General features: G+C 51.5%; 1 protein-coding gene across 1 annotated transcript; it reads left to right on the top strand.

Moving 5' to 3' along the window:
• Positions 1-7,576: 7,576 nt before the first annotated feature.
• On the top strand, positions 7,577-18,797 carry LOC117066573. Its single transcript, XM_033181949.1, is given in 7 exon segments — positions 7,577-7,664; positions 8,204-8,333; positions 8,398-8,561; positions 10,767-11,006; positions 14,913-15,067; positions 15,885-15,972; positions 15,975-18,797. Coding segments are annotated over 7 exon segments (1,137 nt in total). The 3' UTR covers positions 16,247-18,797.
• The last annotated feature ends 1,976 nt before the right edge of the window (positions 18,798-20,773 follow it).

Here is a 20,773-nt window from a genome sequence, read left to right as displayed (position 1 = left end):
TTACCCGTCATTGGCTGTCCAGTTCAGCGCACAAGGAAGGTGGTTTATAGCAAGTGTAAGTATGGACCACCGTGATCTTCTTGTTCAAGGCGATGATAATGGACCTGTATGGGTTTGGCTTGGATTGCCTCGATTTGTTGCTTAATGAATGTCATGAGCTTATTGAAGATTATAGGTCCTAAAGAAAGTAACAGCAATAAACAAAGCAAAGGGCCTAACAAGGGTAAAATATAGGGGAGGAGTCCATGGAAACCAGTCCAAAATGGGTTTTCAATCATTTCTTTCCGTCGTTTTTCCAAATCTTCTTGCAGTCGTTTGATTTTGTCTCTGACGATCCCGGACTTGTTGGCGTAAAAACAACACCTTTCCTGTAGAGCTAAGCAGATACCTCCCTGTTCTGCAGTTAGTAAATCTAGGCCTCTTCTATTTTGAAGCACTACTTCTGCCAGAGAGTCTACCTGATCTTGTAGATCTTGTATAGTACTTGAAATGGCCTGTACATCTGAGATCAATTGGCGAGATAATTTGGTGTATTGAGTAACAGAAACCCCTAGGCTAGTAGCCCCAGTCGTTACGGCAGTAGTTATGCCTAATCCTACAAGTAAAGGGATAAATTGTATTGCTCTTTTGGGTCTTCCTAAAAAGTGATCTATGGCTGGAATAGGTATAGGTTCATCTCCAGGAATAATGTCTATATCTGGCAGAAGGGTGGCTAGGACACAAAGTCCCGTCCAGTTTGTGGGCAAGTATGTGTATGCTTTATTATTGCCACATACAAAAACTGAACTATTTGGGGCACACAGGGAATGGGAAGCATTAGAGACAATAGAGCAATTAGTAAATTCAACTATGCCTACATCAATATCATATGAGTCATTACGAAACGGGGAATAGATGCAAGAGGAGTTAGCAAACTCGAAGGGCTGCACTAAAAAGGGGGGGATGATGGGGCAGGAAGGATTGGATGTGGAATATGAGTCATTACTGGGTATGGCAAGAGGAACAGGTTCCTGATGGTAAACATAGCCAGCAATCATTGGCTAGATCAGAGTTGGAATTATTGAGTAGAATGTGTAACGGTGAGGAGATCAAAAGTCTGTGCATCAATTTTTTTTTACCACGGGCTTTGGGCAAGGCCAAAGGGTGGTAGTGGAGTTCTGGGAACAGGGACTTTTGTAATTCTTCAAGTTTTTTATGTACCATGATTTCTCGGGCCTTGTCTTGTGGTCCTCCTCCATCAGAGATATGAAGAGGAGGGCGAGTATTCCAGCATATAGGCTGCCCTACAATACCAGTACAGCCAGCTGCTACAAGGTTATTGGTATTTCCTAGAACTGAAGGGACATTACTGGCCCCTAAAGTAGGGGTTCTAGATCTAGTTAGGATAGCAGTATAATATGTTTTACCGCCAGAGGTACATTCTTGATAGGCGGTGTAACAGGAGCTGTGTATAGAATCCCAAAAATAGGTGCAAGGGCAGGGCCCAATATTTTCTCCACTAGATATTGTTGGGGTTGATACACACTGCCACTTAAGGGAGTTAATTGGCTGGTATGCAGTGTGAGAGGAACAGGATACAGTTGTGATATAGGTTTCAGGTGGGCTGGCAAAATATCCCCCAGCGCAATCACAAGGCTTACCATGTCGCTGTTGTATTATTGTAATGGCTTCACGTGGATCGCCAAAGCCGGCATGAACTTGGAATGCCTGGAATGCTTGGTAAGTCAGCACTAGGATCCAGAGGAATTTGTAATTGGGGTTCATCTCTGCAAATAGAGAAAAGAATATTCTCAGGGAGAAAATTACTCCCTGGATTGACTATTGTTAGGCACCTGTCTCACCAGCCGTTCTGGTAGCCATCTGGCTGCATCATGAGTTTGGGAAAAAACACAAACTGAGCCTCTGCCCCAGATTAACACTGGGTCAGGACCATGCCATGTGTTGTCTAATGGGTCTCTCCATTTGACCATGGCAAATTGTTTTTTGGAGTCAGAATGCCAAAATCGATCAGCTGCTGATTTGTTTAAATCGTCTAGATTTAAAAAATTCAAAATAAAGAGTGTGTGATTAAGAATATTTCTAGGGGTGCCCTTAGTAGGGTACCATTCCCCCTTCTTTATCTTTTCAATGGTAGTTTTTAAGGATAAGTGAGCTCTTTCAACGATTCCTTGTCCTTGAGGATTATATGGGATACCAGTAGTATGTTTTATTTGTAATTTTAGGCAAAAGTCTTGGAAACCTTTAGATGTATAGCCAGGACCATTATCTGTTTTTAATTGTTTAGGTTTTCCAATTACAGAAAAACAGTGTAGTAAATGGGCTATTACATGTTTGGTAGCTTCACCTGTTTGTAGGGTGGCTAATATAAATCCACTAAATGTATCTATACATACATGGATGTATTTTAAATTACCAAACTCTGAATAATGGGTGACATCCATTTGCCAGATCATATTGGGAACTAGCCCTCTTGGGTTTACTCCTAAGTGAGGGACTGGCAGATAAGTTATACATGTCTGGCATTGTTTAACAATTTGTCTAGCTTGTTCCCTAGTTATTTTAAACATTAATCTTAGGGTTTGAGCATTAAGGTGGTGTAAAGCGTGAGCGGTCTGTGCTTGATTCAAATTTGTATCTATAGTTGTAGCTACAGTCTTGGTTGCAAAGTCAGCCATTTGGTTGCCTTGGGATAGAGGTCCTGGCAATCCTGAATGAGCTCTAATATGTCCAATGAAAAAAGGTGTTGATCTGTTATGTATTACTCGCTGGCATTGTAAAAATAGTTTGGCTGTGTCTGACACATGTTTGATTTGTGCTACGGTTTCAAGTAAAGGTATTGAGTGAGCTAAATATGCACTGTCAGTATAAATATTAAGGGCCTGATTAGGGAAGGCTGACAGCACTGCGATTAGGGCCTGCAACTCCACTAGTTGAGCTGAAGTATGACTGGTTTTGAAGTTAACAGTGGTGTCTGCAAAGGTATATGCAGCAGTCCCTGTGGAGGACCCATCAGTGAATACTAATAAGGCATTGTCTAAGGTGTTTTACTGGTGATATGAGGGAAGACAAAAGCATGCAGCTTACAAAATTGGATAAGCTTATTTGGTGGGTAATGGTTATCCAAGTTACCAGCGTAAGAAGCGCAAGCAATCAGCCACGTCTCAGTGTTTTGCATTAGCCAATGGATTTGTGGCTTAGAATAAGGTTGTATGATCGTAGAAGGTTCAATTCCAAAGTATTTTTTGCTATTGTCTCTTCCTAGAATAATTAAGTCTGCTATGGCATCATAATAGGGGAGTAATACCTTTTTGGGAGATGAAGGCAAGTGGACCCACATAATAGGGTTATCTTGCCAAAATAAACCAGTAGGTGTTAGTGTTGTGTGAAATATTAAAAAGGTTAATGGCTGTGAATAGTCTATGCTGGTGACAAATTGTTCAGCAATAGCCGCCTCTACTTTATGGAGCGATAAAAGCGCCTCTTTTGACAACGACCTAAAGGACTTAGGGTTGGGGTCACCTTTTAGGGTGTCGAATAAAGGTTTTAACTCTCCCGTGGTAAGTTTTAAGTATGGCCGGAGCCAATTAATGTCTCCAAGGAGTTTTTGGAAATCATTGAGGGTATGTAACCTATCTTTACGGATGACTGCTCTTTGATTAGTAATTTTTGGTCCGTTTATTTGGAAGCCTAAATAAGTGTAGGGGTCTTGTAATTGTATTTTTTCGGGAGCTATTTGTAACCCTGCCGTAGTTAGTTCTTGCTTGAGTTGAGCAAAACACTGTAAGACTTGTTCTCCTATTTTTCCTGCTATGAGAATATCATCCATGTAATGTATAATGTATATCTGTTTCCATGTTTCTCTAACTAAATTTATGGCTGTGGCGACATACTTTTGACACAGGGTGGGACTGTTAGCCATACCTTGAGGCAACACTTTCCATTGGTAACGCTTCATTGGTTCTTTAAAATTGATAGATGGTAAGCTAAAGGCAAATCGTTTTTGGTCGGCAGGGTGAAGGGGAATTGTAAAAAAGCAATCTTTCAGGTCTATGATAATTTTAAAATATCCTTGAGGGATCGCTACCGGAGAAGGTAGCCCGGGCTGTAAGGCACCCATGAGGACCATAGTAGCGTTTACTGCCCTTAAATCTTGTAATAGTCTCCACTTACCGGACTTTTTCCTAATGACAAATATGGGTGTATTCCAGGGAGAGTTACTTTCTGTAATGTGTCCTGCCTCTAATTGTTCCTGCACTAACTGTTGGGCGGCAGTAAGTTTTTCATGGGTTAATGGCCACTGATCAACCCAAATGGGCTCATCTGACTTCCATGTTATGGGGTCAGCGCACCTTGGGGTGCAGGCATGTCAGTGGCCAACACTAAAAATTTCCAAACCCTTTGTGTCAGATTGTCCTAGAGTTGGAATAGGCTGTAGAATACCATTTTCTCTTTTTCCTAGTCCTTTTCCGGGGCTATACCCTGGGTTAGCATTTGTGCAGCAACTATATCATTAGGGCTGCACATTATGATTTTCATCTGGGAGAGCAGGTCTCGGCCCCAAAGATTAACAGGCAATTTGGGGATAACAAACGGTTTAATGAGGCCCGAATTATTTTCTTTGTCTTTCCAAGTAAGGTATTTAGAGCTTTGTCTGGGATTATTGCTTTGCCCAATTCCTCTTAAATTAGTTAAAGTTTCTGTGGTAGGCCAATGAGAGGGCCAGTCCTCTTGTTTGATAATGGTTACATCAGCCCCCGTATCTATTAATCCTGTGAACGACTTACCATCTAGCCACAAAGTCAGGGAGGGCTTTTGATTAGTGATTGGCTGTACCCAATATATGTCTGAGGACCCGAAACTTCCCTCTCCTCTGTTAGAATGTTGTACTTTATGAGCTGTTTCAATTAAGGCAGGAGGACTAATTGTGCGATTCTATTTCCTTGAGGAACAGTAATGATATTGTCAACAGCTCTGGCCATTATTTTAATTTCTCCAGTATAGTCGTTATCAATTACTCCTGGAAAAACTTGTAGACCTTTCATAGTAACACTACTTCTTCCTAATATTAACCCAAAGGTATTAGGAGGTAAAGGCCCATATATTCCAGTGCCTAAAGCCTGGGGCCCCATCTCAGGCGTTAATACTGTGTGGGAGGTGGCACAGAGGTCCAGTCCTGCACTTCCTGGGGTTGCTCTATTAAGTTTTGAAATGGATTGTTGTTGTTGGCTGGAACAAAACTGACCGCCCCATAAGCTTGTTTCGGGGCCTGGGGCTGGCCCCTCAATCCGTTTCCCTGATGGGGTGGTAATGGATTTCCCTGACTGTCAGTCTTAGATTTACACTCATTAGCCCAATGTTTACCTCTTTTACACCTTGGACAGAGGCCTGGAACTTTTACTTCGGGGTTTGTATTTGAATCTTTACGGCAATCTTTTGCAAAATGTCCCCTTTTGCCACATTAAAACATCCCCCTTTCTCTGTTTTTTTTTATTAAGGAAGTCTTTTACAGTTTGTCCGCTGAAAGCTGCGGCCATTGCTAAGCCTGTTGGTAAGAGGGCCCAATGTCTGAGCAGAGACGGATATACCCAGTTAGGTCTGTTTTCTTTCTATAGGGTCGGATTGCCGCTTGACAAGCTGGATTGGCATTTTCATAAGCCAATTGTTTAACATAATCTACACCCGCCTCGGCATTTCCAAAAATTCTTCCTGCTGTTGTTATGAGTCTATGTACAAAATCTGCAAATGGCTCATCAGGTCCTTGTTTAACTCCAGTGAGCGAAGCTCCTGGGTCCCCTTTAACAGGGAGTTTTCTCCAGGCTTTTGTAGCAGCCGCCTGGATTTGTGCAAATAACCCAGGATCGTATTGCATTTGAGCATCTGTATCAGTATAATTACCCGAGCCAGTTAACATATCAAAGTTCCAACCATTTCCTGCCTGTTGGTTTCTCTTGGCTGTATCTCTGCAATTTTCAAAAAACTCTGATTTCCAAATTAAGTGATCTCCCCCTGAAAGAACTGCTCTAACTAGTGTGTTCCAATCTGTTGGAGTAAGCCAGTTATCGGCCACAGACTCTACTATAGCAAGAGTATAGGGAGCAGTAGCTCCATATTGAGAAACAGCAGTTTTTAATTCCTTTATGACAGTGAAATCAAATCCATTATGATGTCTCCAGGCCTGGCCCTGTCCATCTATTGTTTCAGTTACCGGGAAGATATCTTTAGGGGAGGATTCTTCTCTATCTCGGCTAGTAGAAAATCTTCCTTTTGGGGCATGTTGTCCGGGCCGCTGAAGTGGGCGAGGGAAACCTCCCATATTCTCTGTATTGGTTACACTCTCATTTCCTGTTTTTAATTTTTGTAGCCTAGTAATTAATGACTGATGTAACTCTTCTAGCTTAATTTGTTCTTCTAGCTGAGCGATTTTTTCTTTGAGTTCCTCTTTTGGATTAACTACTGCCATTACGTTGGGCGCAGAAGCGCCACGTGTCCCATTATAGGAGGAGGTGGGCGCGAGAAAAAGGGAGGCCAGTTAGGATTATGATATTTAGCTGCCTCATCTTCTAACTCATCCCAATTTACCTCTGATGGGTCAGGATTATCATTACTTTTACTGTTTTGTGATGTTTGCAGAATTGGGTATTTTTTAGGTTTTTTATTGTCTGGCACCACTTTATCTTTTACAGAAGGAGCCTTGGCCCCCTCATCATCACTCTCAAGAGAAATAAGGTCCATTTCCTTATCTGGTAGGGGGCTCCTGAGGTCTGTCTGAGAACTGACCTTTAAAATCTCCTCTGTTTGGGCGACCGCAGCCATTACTTGCGGATCAGCCTCCTTTTTATCTATTAACTCTTTGATTAAATTCCAGTAAGAAAAGGCAGTTACAGGAATTTTTTCGGGGCCAAAGGTATTATAATAATCTTGAAAGGCGTCTCCTACTCTACGCCATCTTTTTACATCAATGGTCCCCTCCTGAGGAAACCAAGGACAAGTATATTTCACAAAATCAAAAAACTTAAATAAGTCACCACTTTTAACCTTTACTCCCCGTGTCTTTAAAGCCTCTTTTAATTGTCCTACGTAGATTTGATGCTGGCTTAATTCTTGTCCCATTTCGGGCGCGGAACTTACCCTTAATTCCGACGCAGCAGGCTCCCGCGGCGGTTGAAGGGATTTCTCTTTACTTTAGCTGCCGGCCGTCCTATGCGCCCTCTTCCTCACGCAATTCCCTCGTATCCAAGCCCGGCGTTGGGCGCCACGTGTCCCGACCCGCGGGATGAACAACGCAGACCCTGGAGGAGGGGGTGGGAATGGAAAGAGACAAGAGACACAAGAAATGGAGACAAGACAGTGCTCTGATCAAGTCTCGTTTAATGGTGGAAAAGCAACGCCTTATATAGGCTGACAATAGGGGGAAGGGCTAGGAGCAGGCGGGGAATGAAAGACGTCACCGGGCGCATGCTCGGTAGGCTTAGTCTCTCCGGGCGCGGGAGGTAATTTACCCGCCGGCGGGAAAAGTTCGCGCGCGCGGGAAGGTTTGATGATGAAGAACCAGGAAGTGCGCCATCTTGTCTCCGCAATGTGGAGCTTAAGCAACAGAGGCCACAGCAATATCCGGGCTACACGGCTCCGGACAGTGAGAAATGTCAAGAAGAACCGCAGAGAGGGCGAGGAAAGAGGGTCGGTGCTGTGACTGCAGTGGGGGAAGTGGAGTTGGCTCCACACAGGGCTTTGGGTTTCTCATCCCAGCCTGAGAACTGTGGCCTGTCCCCAGCTTACCAGTAAGACAACTCAGATCTCAGCTGCAGCCAGGGTCACACACACACATGCATGTGCACACACACACGCATGTGCATACACGCACAGAGACACACACGTACACACGCATGCATCCACACACACACACGCAGGAGCCCAGACAACCCCCCAGAGGCCAAGCTGCGGTCAAAGGGTCCACCCGCCACAGGCCTCACTGCACCTTTCCCTATGAGAGCCCACCCTTCTTGCTCCTCCATACTGTCAGACCCCACTGGGACAAGGCAGGGGTGGCCCGGGTGACCTGGGGACTAGATAGGAGGACCTGGAAGAAGGAAACTGTTCTGCCCCAGGTTCCCCCAGGGAGAGGCCACCTATCTGGGAAGACAGCTCTGATTTGGGAGAAAGGGAGAAAGGTCCTGTTGAGTGATCAGTTGTGCCTCTCCGGCAGGGTCCTCGGGCCTCTATGACCCCAACCTCCCTGCCCATCCTCCCCCTGCAAGGCTGCTGGAAGCATTGACAGGGAAGCTGCAGAGGGCAGGCTTGCAGACTGCGAAGCTCGGCAAACAGGAGGCCATTCGGTGATTCTGCCACAGCTGGGAGGGGCCTGGGGTCCATCTGTTTGTCCCCTTTCTCCCCTGACAGCTGCTATCCCTGCCCCCAACCCCTGCCCCGCCAGACCATCCACCTCCCTTCCTTCCCACAGAGGCCTCCGTTCCCCGCCCCCTACTTCCCAGCAGAAGGTCTGGAGCCGGACAATGAGATAAGGGGCTTGTTTTCTAAGGGCAGGAATTTGGTGCAGTTTGCGGGTCAGGCCCAGAAGGGCTCTGGGGAGGGGAAGGCAGCAAGCCTGTCCATCAGATGGGTGTCCTTGGGACCACAGACCCTGCGGGTACTTAGGATTCCCACCAAGCTGAAGGAAGAGAGATGGAGAGCCCCTGAGAGGTCACCCAGCCCTGGATGTAGCTTTTGGGCTCCATCCCCACCCCTGCTCACTTCCCCAGCCACGCTGGCCCTCAGGGCCACAAATGCAGCAGCTCCTCTCTCCCCGCAGCCTTCACCCCGCTATTCCCTTTGTCAAAAGTCGAAGCTCAGCCTAATCACTGCTTCCTCCAAGCCTGCCCTGCTGCCTGGACTGGGCCTGTTAGAGCTGCTCCCTCGCTGCCATCCTCTCACGGCCAGCATCTCGTCCCCCACCCCTGGGACTTGAGCTCTAGAGGGCAGGCCACCTCTGCTCGCCCTAAGTCCCCAGGCCTGGCCTGGAGCTGGCTTGTGGTAGAGGCCTGGCCATGACTGATCTAGGATGGGTGTCCTCCTCACCCTCACCAGACGCTTGGCCCAGGAGCTGTGGCCCCTCCTGGATCTACTTTCTCCTATGGGGGACAGACAGCCCCCGTGGCTCCAAGAAAAGGAACCGCTGAGTGGCAATGGGTGCCTGTGTTCCCTGTGGGGAACCCCTGGGGGGAAGGGCACCCCACAGTCTGGACTGAGTCAGAGTGCACCCCAAAGCCCCCGGGCCCTCAGGGTTCCAAGCTGGGATCAGTAACGACAATGATAATAACAGCCACAGCTGGGCAGGTGGCGGTGGCTCACGCCTCTAATCCCAGCACTTTGTGGGACTGAGGGAGAATAGCTTGGGCTCAGGAGCTTGAGACCAGCCTGAGCAACGCAGCAAGACCTTGTCTCTACAAAAAAGACAGAAAAATTAGCCGGGCATAGTAGCACTTGCCTATAGTCCCAACTATTTGGGAGGCTAAGGCGGGAGGCTCACCCAAGCCCAGGAGGTCAAGACTGTGGTGAGGCGTAATCACACCACTGCACTCCAGCTTGGGGGACAGAGTGAGACTCTGTCTTAAAAAATGTAAAAATAGCCACAGTGGGGTGACCACCCTGAGCTTACAGCAAGCCAGGCACTGGGGTCAGCATCAAACACATATCCAGTCACTGAATGCTCACAACAGTCCAATCTGCAGTTGAGGAAACTGAGGCACAAAGCGGCTATGTGGCTTGTCCAAGGCCACACAGCTGGCTTGAACTTCAGCACCACCCTGCCCCCACGAAGGCAGTCTGCCCAGGGCCAGAGGCCTATGGAGGAGGGGCTCCCCACGCACCCTTTTAGCAGTCTCCTGTTAGACTGGGACCTGGGTGGAGCCATTGCCCTGTCCCTCTGCCTGGCACCTGGACACTGCCTGGCGCAACGAACTTGCTCAACAAATCAATACTGAAAACAATAAACGAGGGAAGCTGCGTTTTAGGGGCGGCATGACACGGTGATTTAGGGTTGCCCTCTGGAGACAGCCGCACCCCGCCCCGACCAATTCCTACCCAAGTGGCCTCCAGCTGTCTGTTAGCTCGGCGTCTCCTGTTCCCCATCTGCAAGGCAGGGATAGCAGTAGCGCTCGTCTCCTAGAGTTGTTGGGAGCTTAACTGTGCTAATATTTGCAAAGGGCCTGGGACAGAGCCTGGCACACAGCAAGTGCCACACGAGCGTCTGAGCTATAAAAACTCGCCCGGGGTCAGGTGCAGTGGCTCACGCCTGTAATCCCAGCACTTTGGGAGGCCAAGGCGGGCGGATCACCAGAGGTCAAGAGTTCCAGACCAGCCTGGCCAACATGGTGAAACCTCGTCTCTACTAAAAATACAAAAAAAGAAAAAAAGAAAAAAAGAAAAAGAAAATTAGCTGGGCGTGGTGGCGCGCGCCTGTAATCCCAACTACTCAGGAGGCTGAGACAGGACAATTGCTCGTACCTGTGAGGCGGAGGTTGCAGTGAGTCGAGATTGCGTCACTGCACTCCGGCCTGGGCAACAAAGCGAGACTCTGTTTCTCTCTCTCTCTCACACACACACACACAAAAAAAAACAAAAAACAAACAAACAAACAAACGAAACTCGCTCGGCCTCGGTTTCTCCTTCAATGAACAGAACCTTCTGCTTCAGCATCACGGGCTCGCTGGTTCTCCTCCGCGACGCAGCATGAACTACAACTCCCAGCGTGCCACGCGGCCCGTTCTCAGACGCTCGCGCAGGCACGCCGCGAGGGAGCGCGAACTACAACTCCCAGCGTGCCACGGGTCCCGCTCGCTGGACCCCCGGCCCAGGGCGGCTGCTTCCCAGCGCTAGGAATTCTGGCCGCACCGACCCCGCCGCTCCCGCCGCCCTCGCTGGGGAGTACAAAAGTCAGCAGCTCCCGCCGGAATGGGGATCCGGGCGCTGCCCGCGCCATGCTCCGCAGACTGGCCCGAGCGACGGCCCCGGTACATGGAGCTCTCCGGGCGCGGGGGTCTGGGAGCCTCGCGGGGGTCGCACCCACGTGGTGGGCCTGCGCAGCGACACGGTGACCACGCCCAGGCCGGCCATGAGGCGCGCCATGGCAGAGGCAGTCGTGGGGGACGACTACGGCGAAGACCGGCGTGCAGGCCGGGGGTCGTGGAGGCGGCAACAGAGCGCTGTCCGTGGTGGACTGGGACGCAGGGGAGGTGGCTCTGCTGGCGCTTAAAATCCATTTATGCCTAGTGTTCCATTATTGGAACGCTAAGCATCTGGGAGGTATTTATATCCTACTGCTCAAGGTCATCGCCAAGGTCTGATGGCAACAATTCAAAAAATTGCAACCTCCGACATAAATGGGTTTAATGAACACCTGCCACAGGATAGACTTGCCCTCTGCATGCCTGCGGCTGTTATCTGAAAGTTAGAAATGCAGATTCCGGCCGGGCACAGTGGCTCATGCCTGTAATCCTAGCATTTTGAGAGGCTGAGGCGGGAGGATCACGAGGTCAGGAGTTTGAGACCAGCCTGGCCAACATGGTGAAACCCCATCTCTACTAAAAATACAAAAATTAGCCGGGTGTGGTGGTGGGCGCCTGTAATCCCAGCTTCTCAGGAGGCTGAGGCAGGAGAATCACTTGAACCCGGGAGGCAGAGGTTGCAGTGAGCGGAGATTGTCCCACTGCAGTCCAGCCTGTACAACAAGAGCGAGACTCCATCTCAAAAAAAAAAAAAAAAGAAAGAAAGAGGCCAGGCGCGGTGGCTCAAGCCTGTAATTCCAGCACTTTGGGAGGCCGAGACAGGTGGATCATGAAGTCAGGAGATTAAGACCATCCTGGCTAACACGGTGAAACCCTATATCTACTAAAAATACAAAAAGAAATCAGCTGGGTGTGGTGGTGAGCGCCTGTGGTCCCAGCTACTCGGGAGCCTGAGGCAGGAGAATGGCATGAACCCGAGAGGCGGAGCTTGCGGTGAGCCGAGATCATGCCACTGCACTCAAGTCTGGGCAACAGAGCAAGGCTGTGTCTCAAAAAAAAAAAAGAAAGAAAAAGAAAAGAAATGCAGATTCTCAGGGCCCGCTGAGGAGAACCTGCATTTCTACAGGCTCACCAGGTGGTTGTGTGTGCCCTGCATTGTCACCCAGCTGCCCCCTGAGATGAGTGAGGTCCAGTCTTGCACAGGAGGGCTCTGAGATGTGGAGGGAGGCGCTCCAGGCCCCATACTTAGTAAATGGCAGAACCAAGGTTTGAACCCGGGTCTTCTGACTCTGAAACCCATAACTGTTCTCCTGCACTGCCTTCCCCGACAGAAGGCAAACGGAAAATAGATATAGAAAGGGGCAGGTTCTACAGGCTGCACCTCACAAGGAGTGGGTTCTAATAACCTAGGGAGTGTCTCCAGGGTACAGTGACCCCCAGCCCCAGCCCTGGGTTGTGAGTTGCCATAGTGAACCACTTTGACTGTTGCGGTGTGCACACCCCTCAGCTAGGACAGGACAAGCCATGGGGTCGCCAGTTGGATCCTGAGGTCCTGTCTGTTAAGGGGTGGCTGGGGCTGAGCATGTATCCAGCTGCCGCCTCGTGTTGCCGGAGATGCTGACCTCCATGTTCCCAGGCAGCCTCACATGTCAACAAGTCACTGCCACTCAAGGAGAGGCTGGGGAGGTGCTTGAGTTGACGGGAGTCTATAGAAGGTGCCCTGGGAAGCAGAGGATGGGGAGAGGATGGGGAGAGGCTGTGGCTCATGGGGAAGGGTCCTTCCCAGAGGAACCCTCCTGCAGGCTGAGTGGAAGCGTCCCAGGCAGGGAAGGAAGTGCCGGCTCACAGGGCAGGGGCTTCAGGAGCAGAAGCAGACTAGTGAGAAAGGCTTTCAGGGCTCAGGTGGGTATGTGGCAGGAGTGGAGCGTGCAGGAGGCTCTGAGGAGCTGGGGGCAGAAGCCAGGTCACGCCAGCCCTGAGTGTCATGCTAAGGACTTGATGCCACAGTTGCGGGGCACCACAGTGGGCTTTACAGCAAGAGTGGGAGCCTTCCTCGCCCTCATGCCCTGTCCAGTCCCCCAGTCACCCCTCCTGATGAGGAAAGGAAGTCAGCAGAGAAACCACAGGCCCCACCTGCAAAGGGCTGAGGGGAAAGGAAGTGAGACAGGTGTGAGGCCTGCCAGAGACGGGTTCAAACCACAAGAGAGGTTCTTGGGGGGAGCGGGGAGAGGCCATGGCCCTGGAGAGGTGGGTGCAGAGTTCACTGAGGGCCCTGTGGAGCTGGATGTGTGGTTCCTAAGCCCACAGAGTGTGCAGCTGGTGGACGGGGCTCCAAACCCACTTGGCCGCTCACCAGAGCCTCGGGCTGGGGGCCTCACCTGGGCTCAGGGCATGCTCTGGCCCAAGTGACACAGGGAAAGCGGTGTGGACGGTGCTGACACCCGAGTGTGCGAGCACAATGGCTTCCCTGTCCCTCCACAGAGCTGCAAGAAATGCCTGTGGAGCTGCTAGGGCTGGAGCGCACCCTCTTTGTGCCCTCCAACACTATGGCCAACCTCATCTCTGGTGAGCGCAGGGTGACTTCTGTCTACCCAGCAGGTCCTCAGTGCATACGGGGAGCTGTGACACTCGTGGACCACATTCCTGCATTTCTGTTTGGTTCAGCCGGTGGGGAGGCCTGGAAAGAGATGGGGAGGAAGAGAGTGGGGGCTACAGGTCTGCTCCTCCCCAGCTCCTCTTCCGAGGGTCCCCAGGGCCTTTGGGCCAACGCCAGGGACCTCTCCACACAGCCCTGGCTCTGGGTTCCTGCAGCCACGCCCTCCTCTCACCCCTCAGGGCTGTCCTCAGGGCTTCCCTGCTCCTGCCTCCCCTCAGTAAACCATCCCATGATTAAACACTGCCAGTTTCCCAGTGTGTGTGCGCCATCTGTTTCCTGCCAGGGTCTGACTGCTGCAGGTGCCTTGACGGCTTGTCCACCAAGAAGCAGCATCGCAGCAACTTCTCCAGCAGGTGATGCTCTGTGGAGGGGCCTCAGGGCGCAGGTGTGCAGGCTGGGCGTGGCCCAGCGATTCCCAGCACAGCATGGCCATCCTAGACTTGTGTGTTTAATGGGATGGTTTTCCAGCACATGGCACTGAGGTGTCTTGAAGTTGCTGTTTCCTTGCTGGCCTCAGGCACTTGAGTTGGCTGTAGCCTTAGGGCTCAGCCTGGCCACAGTGAGCAGGGCCACATGCCTCCAGACTCAGTGCCAAGACCTGCCCTGCTTCTGTCTCAGGGATGTGTCACTGCCAGTGCCAGGGCTCCCAGCTCCTCCTTGGGCAGGAGTGCCACCTCCACATCTATGAGCAGGGTGGGGTGGCTCAGGTAAGGAGCAGGCAGTGCTCACCTGGGGCCCTGGGCATCCTTCAGCCAGCGCAGGCTGCTCAGGGGTAAGGCACCAGGCTGAGACCTGCAGAGGGAAGAAAGGGACAGCCACCGAGAAGCTGGCTGGGATGGTGGCCTCTCCAGGGGAGGAAGGAAGGAGAGCAGAGCCCCAGATTTGCCACGTGGGGGCGGCAGCGGCTGGGGCTGGCCCCAGGCTTGCGGGGCAGACACCTGGGCGGTGCTTGGTGCCTGCTGCCCTCTAGTGGGCACTCTGAGCACTCCCGCGCTCCGGACGGGAGCCAGACAGCAGCATCTGAAGAGTTAACAGGGGAGGGGCCCAGTGCCCCCCAGCTGTGACGTCTGTCCAGGTGCACAGAACAGAGGAAAGGCTCCAAGGCCCAGGGCTCAGGGGAGCCAGCACAGGACTCAGGGTCTGGCTCCTTACTCCAGAGGAGCCCCCCACTCTGCCAGGAGATGCCCCTGGACCCCTCAGCCCTCATCCCCTCCCTGACCCACAGATTGCTAGAGTGTACTCCCACTCCCTTCCAGACCTGCCCCATAGCACCCTGGACCTGGCTGAGCTGGAGAGGATGATCACACGGGGCCTCCGGAGCCCCTACCACCAGGTCTGCGAGCTCATTTGCCTGGAGAACTCACAGCACCTTGGGGAGCCGAGTCCTCTCCATCGACTCTACCTACACCAGGTAGGCCCGGCCCCACTACTGTGCGCCCCCCACCAGCCTGATCCTGGCTTCCTGTGCCCCTGGCCCATCCTGGGGTTCAGTCCCCTCTGATTTGTGCCATGGGCACCCATCAGTGGCCAGACCTGTTACAGGAAGAACACATGTATGGTCCTAGGCTGAGACACAAAGGGAATTATTGCCCCAGGCCAGGGCCCCTAGTCCCTGCACCAGCCCAAGAGCAGAGATGCCCCCACCTCCAAGCCCTGAGAGCCAAGTCCCAGAGCAGCGCCAGGGCCTGCTGTCTTGGCCTGGAAACACATGCCCCATCAGGCTGTAGGAACAAGCGCGTGTGAGTGCCCGCCACCTGGTCCTTGCCACCCACATACGAGGTGAGGAGGCCGCAGTGTCTGAGCTCTGCTGTTTACCAGACACTAATTAGGCAGCAGCCTAACTCTCCAAGCCTTGCGTTTCTTGCCTGTGAAATGGGAGCAGTGGCGTCTCCCTCGAGTTGTCGTGAAGCCTAAATGAGGTGACACACATTTACCCTTGGCCCATGGCTAGCATTTGGCCCATGGTCAGTGTGCGACAAAGCTGGGTTAAGTGTGCACCCCCAGCCCCTCCCAGAGCCCAGCACGGAGGCTCAGGTAGCACAGCCTGACTGCTCAGGTCCCAGATTGCCAGAGCCAGTCACCAGCCAGGTCTCCTGATCCCTCATGATTCCTCAGGCAGCTAAGCCCAGACCCCTCTTTCCTCTATGCCTCCCTCAGGCCTGGCCCCTCTGAGGTGCCTGCACCTCGTCCCCAGGTGCACCTCGTCCCCAGGTGCATCTCATCTCCAGGTGCACCTCCTGGCCCAGACCTACAAGGCCCGGGTCCACCTGGATGGGGCCCAGCTGATGAACATGGCACTGGCCCTGCATGTCCCACCACCCACATTGTGGAGCACTGTGACTTTGTGTCTTTCTGCCTCTCCAAGGTGGGAAAGCCCTGGGCTGGCCTCCAACAGACAGGTGGGGTGGGACGCCCCAGCAGGAGGCAGTGTTGGATTCCTGAGCTCCATCCCTGGCAGCCGGCCCCAGGTTCCCCTTTAACACCTCTGCAGACAGGGCTATGCATCAGTGCCTACCCTGGACCAAGGACAGGGATGTGTGCTGGCAGGAGTCTCTCCTCTCCACCTCCCAGGGCCTGGGTGCCCCAGTAGGGTCCCTAGCTGGGAGGCCCAAAGACTTCATTGAAGAAGCCTGGTGCCTCCAAAAAGCCCTGGGTGGAGGCGTGCACCAGGTGGGGGTGCTGGCCGCAGCGGCCCTGGTGGGACTGGCTGACACAGAGCAGGCACTGCAGCGGGACCACAGGAACGCCCAGAGATTCACCAGAGGTGCCTGGACAGGACACCCCACCCTCGCTTCCCTGTGCTTCCTCTGACTTGGCCTGAGCTGTGCCGTGGGGGGTCCCCCAGCAGGTCTGCAGGCTTCTGGACCCTGGGACTCAGGGTGGCCATTGAGTCACTAGGGCGGGACCCAGGGCACCAGCTGCTTCAGCAGGCCCTTCTCAGTGCAGAGTCCAGCCTGAGGAAGCCCTCGGTGGATGGCCAGGATTGTAATGTCCGCAGCGTCTGGCAGAGCCTCTAACCCAGGTCTTGCATCTGTTCACTGAGTCCTCCAACAACCCCCTGACGCCCCTACTTCACAATGACGAAACAGAGGCCCAGAGAGGTCATAGGTTTGTCTGAGATCACACAGCTAAACGCAGCAGAGCCCAGTCTGTGTGACTGCAAAGGTCAGGCTCTTCCTTCCCCCACTGCAACTGGACTGCCCCCTGCCTCCCGGGTGACCTCTCTGGGCAATGGGGTCAGGGTCAGAGCCTGGGATGGTCTCCACTCACCTCAGGACCTGGCCCAGGACTCCAGGAGCTGGTGTTGTCCGTCTGCTCCCTTGATCCCACCTTCATGGAGACAGACATGGTGATGGTGAGCGTGGCTGGGTTGCGGGCTGGGAGCACGGATGAGATGGCCCACACTGGCCATGTGGTGTGCATGCCGCTGTTCCTATGGACAGAGCAGTCACCGTGTGGCACCTCGACATCTGGGCAGAGGACACTGAACTGGTGCTGAGGAAGTGGGAGTTTGTGCTGAGGCCGTTGGAGTCCTGAGGATGGAGTGGCCAGACCCTGTGCCCTGGGTGGGATGCAAGCAGGGAGTGGAGATGCTCCCAGCAAGCAGGGAGTGGAGATGCTCCCAGCAAGCAGGGAGCAGAGGAGGCCTTACCTGCTCCTGGGGCTCTTTGATCCCCTTCACCCCCACAACACTCAGGGTCAGGACCTCCCTGTGCTTGTCAGCACACCCTGAGTTCCTCCAGTGGCTGGGACAGGGTGCAGGGACAGGAAGGACACCCTTCTAGCTCCCATCACCAGGGCTCGGGAGGCAGCAGGGCGGGCCTTCGCTCTGGGTCACAGAGGAGCCTTTTGTTCAGGGCCGCGTGGCCAGTGACAGCTTCCTGAGTTCAGGAAGGGAACTGTGAGAAGGAAGCAGTAAGGGATATGGTAACTTGATGGTGAAGGCTTTAACTGCCATGGTGAGGGATTTCCACTTTATCTTGTGGTCCTCTAATACGTCTTTTCCTTTTTAGGAAATAAATTACTGAGGGCCGGGCATGGTGGTGTGAGCCACCAGCACTTTGGGAGGCCGAGGCAGGCAGATCACTTGAGGTCAGGAGTTGGAGACCAGCCTGGCCAACATGGTGAAACCCCATCTCTACTAAATACACAAAAATTAGCCAGGCATGGTGGTGCATGCCTGTAATCCCAGCTACTCGGGAGGCAGAGGTGAGAGAATTGCTTGAACTGGGGAGGTGGAGGTTGCAGTGAGCCAAGATTGTACCACTGCACTCCAGCCTGGGTGACAGAGCAAGACTCCATCTCACAAAAAAAAAAAGAAAAGAAAAGAAAAAGAAATTACTCTGCTTAACAAAATAATATGTCTGTATTGTAGATGATTTGGGAGTAACTCTCACTTTTAGCAATTCTTAGGGTAATTCGGCAGACTCAGTCAAAAAAAAAAAAAAAAAAGCCAGGCATAGTGGGGTGTGCATCTGTGGTCCCAGCTACGTGAGCACCTGGGGAAGGAGGATCACTTAAGTCCAGGAGGTGGAGGCTGCAGTGAGCCAAGATCATACCACTGCATTCCAGCCTGGGCGACAGAGGGAGACCCCGTCTCAACAAACAAACAATCTGATAGTACTGAAGAGCCTGCAAGGCAGTCATGAATTGTGAGGTCAAGATCTGGGAGAAGAGGGAACCTAGACAGGTGAGCCTGGCACTGGGGACACTTTTCCTGTACACAGCTGCTTAGGAGCTGAGGAACGGAGCAGAGCTTTTCACAGGCACACAGGGCTGAGGGGGAGACTGAAGTTCAAGGCCTGCTGAAAGACCCTGGTAAGCGTCCCCTAACCCTCAAACTTTGGGTTGGGTTGGCTCCCTGAGGGGCCACCCACTAGGAGTAAGGGCAATTGGAAGTTGACCGACCGTCTGGCCACCTGCCAGAAGTAAAGATCTGTCTTCTCTGGAGGAAGATGACGCCTCCCAGAGCCTCCAATTTCCTCTACAGTTATTCATATGGGATGCCCCCACTCAATCAGAAATAACCAGTCATACAATGGGACGAGATGGGATTGAAAATGAGAAACAAAAAAATGGACAAAAGAGGCCAGGCATGGTGGCTCACGCCTCCAATTCCAGCACTTTGGGAGGCAGAGGCGGGCAGATCACTTGAGGTCAGAAGTTCGAGACCAGCCTGGCCCACGTGGTGACACTCCATCTCTACTAAAAATTAAAAAAAAAAAAAAATTAGTTGGGCGTGGTGGTGCAGGCCTGTAATCCTAGCTATTCGGGAGGCTGAGGCAAGTGAATCATTTGAACCCAGGAGGTGGAAGTTGCAGTGAGCCGAGATCACACCACAGCACTCCAACCTGTGTGACAGAGCAAGACTCTGTCTCCACAAAAAAAAAAAGAACAAAAGAAACAGACCCTTAGGTGACCCAGATAATGAAGTGGCTTGTGCCTGTACTCCCAGCTACCCAGGAGGCTGAGGTGGGAGGATCACTTGAGACCAGGAGTTCAAGGCTGCAGTGAACCATGATCATGCCACTGCACTCTAGCCTGGGTGACAGAGCAAGACCCATCTCTAAAAAAATAAATAAATAGCTTGAGTGTGGTGGGTCATGCCTGTAATCTCAGCACTTTGGGAAGCCAAGGTGGGTGGATCACTTGAGATCAGGAGTTCGAGACCAGCCTGGTCAACATGGTGAAACTCCATCTCTAATAAAAATACAAAAATTAGCTGGGCATGGTGGCACACACCTGTAATCTCAGCTACTCTGGAGGCTGAGGCAGGAGAATTGCTTGAATCCAGGAGGCAGAGGTTGCAATTAGCCAAGATTGCCCCACTGCACTCCAGCCTGGGTGACAGTGAGACTCCGTCTCAAAATAAAATTAATTAAATTAAATATTCTAGGCTGGGTGTGGTGGCTCATGCTTGTAATCCTAGTATTTTGGGAGTCCAAGGCAGGCAGACTGCTTGAACCCAGGAGTTCAAAACCAGCCTGGGCAACATGACAAAACCCTGTTTCTACTTAAAAGTACAAAAATTAGCCAGGTGTGACAGTGTGCACCTGTAGACCCAGCTACGTGGGAGACTGAGGTGAGAGGACTGCTTGAGACCAGGAGGTGGAGGTTGCAGTGAACTAATATTGTGCCACTGCATTCCAGCCTGGGTGACACAGAGAGACCCCATCTCAAAAAAATAAAAAATAAAATATTCAAGGAATTATAAGGCAAGATAAAAAATTTGGCAGGAATCTTGAAACTTTAAGGCCACATGGAAATTCTAGAACTGAAAAATACGATAACTAAGTAGATAGTTTTAAGAGTAGATGAGACACAGCTGGAGAAAGAATTAGTGAAGAGGGAGATAAATCAAGAGAAATATCCAGATAAACAAAAGATGGTTCTTTGAAAAGAGTAATAAAATTGATAAACCTCTAATGAGACTGATCAAGAACAAGAGAAAGGAAGTATAAATAACTTGTGATAATATTAAAAAGAATAAAGAGGCTGGTCATGGTGGCTCATGCCTATAATCCCAGCACTTTGGCAGGCTGAGGCAGGTGGATCACCTGAGGTCAGGAGTTTGAGACCAGCCTGGCCAATATAGTGAAACCCCATCTCTACTAAAAATAAAAAAAATTATCGAGGCCTGGTAGTGGGCGCTTATAATCCCAGCTACTCAGGGGAGCTGTATATATGTATATAAATCTGTGTGTGTGAGTGTGTATGTGTATTAAAGAGGGGAGATATACAGTCACATCAGTGCTTTAGAAAGCCCTTAATAGGAATTCTAGAAGGAGGATTCGTTTTAGAATGGTAAAGTAGAGACTTCAGCTTAAGAGTGTTAACTTTGAGACCCCAAGAAGAGGTGATTAAGAAGCTGCCAGGAATATAAGCACAGAGTTCAGGAGAGGACCTGGACTAGAGGAAGAGCTATGAGAAACCACAGCATGGGCCGGGCGCGGTGGCTCACGCCTGGAATCCCAGCACTTAGGGAGGCTGAGGTGGGCGGATCACCTGAGATCGGGAGTTTGAGACCAGCCTGACCAACACGGAGAAACCCCATCTCTACTAAAAATACAAAATTAGCTGGGCGTGGTGGTGCATGCCTGTAATCCCAGCTACTTAA

The sequence above is a fragment of the Trachypithecus francoisi genome, unplaced genomic scaffold, assembly GCF_009764315.1.
Source record: "Trachypithecus francoisi isolate TF-2019V2 unplaced genomic scaffold, Tfra_2.0 Lachesis_group20, whole genome shotgun sequence".
Taxonomy (NCBI): Eukaryota; Metazoa; Chordata; class Mammalia; order Primates; family Cercopithecidae; genus Trachypithecus; species Trachypithecus francoisi.
The sequence above is the reverse complement of the archived record's forward strand: the minus strand, read 5'-3'. Positions and strand labels throughout refer to the sequence as shown.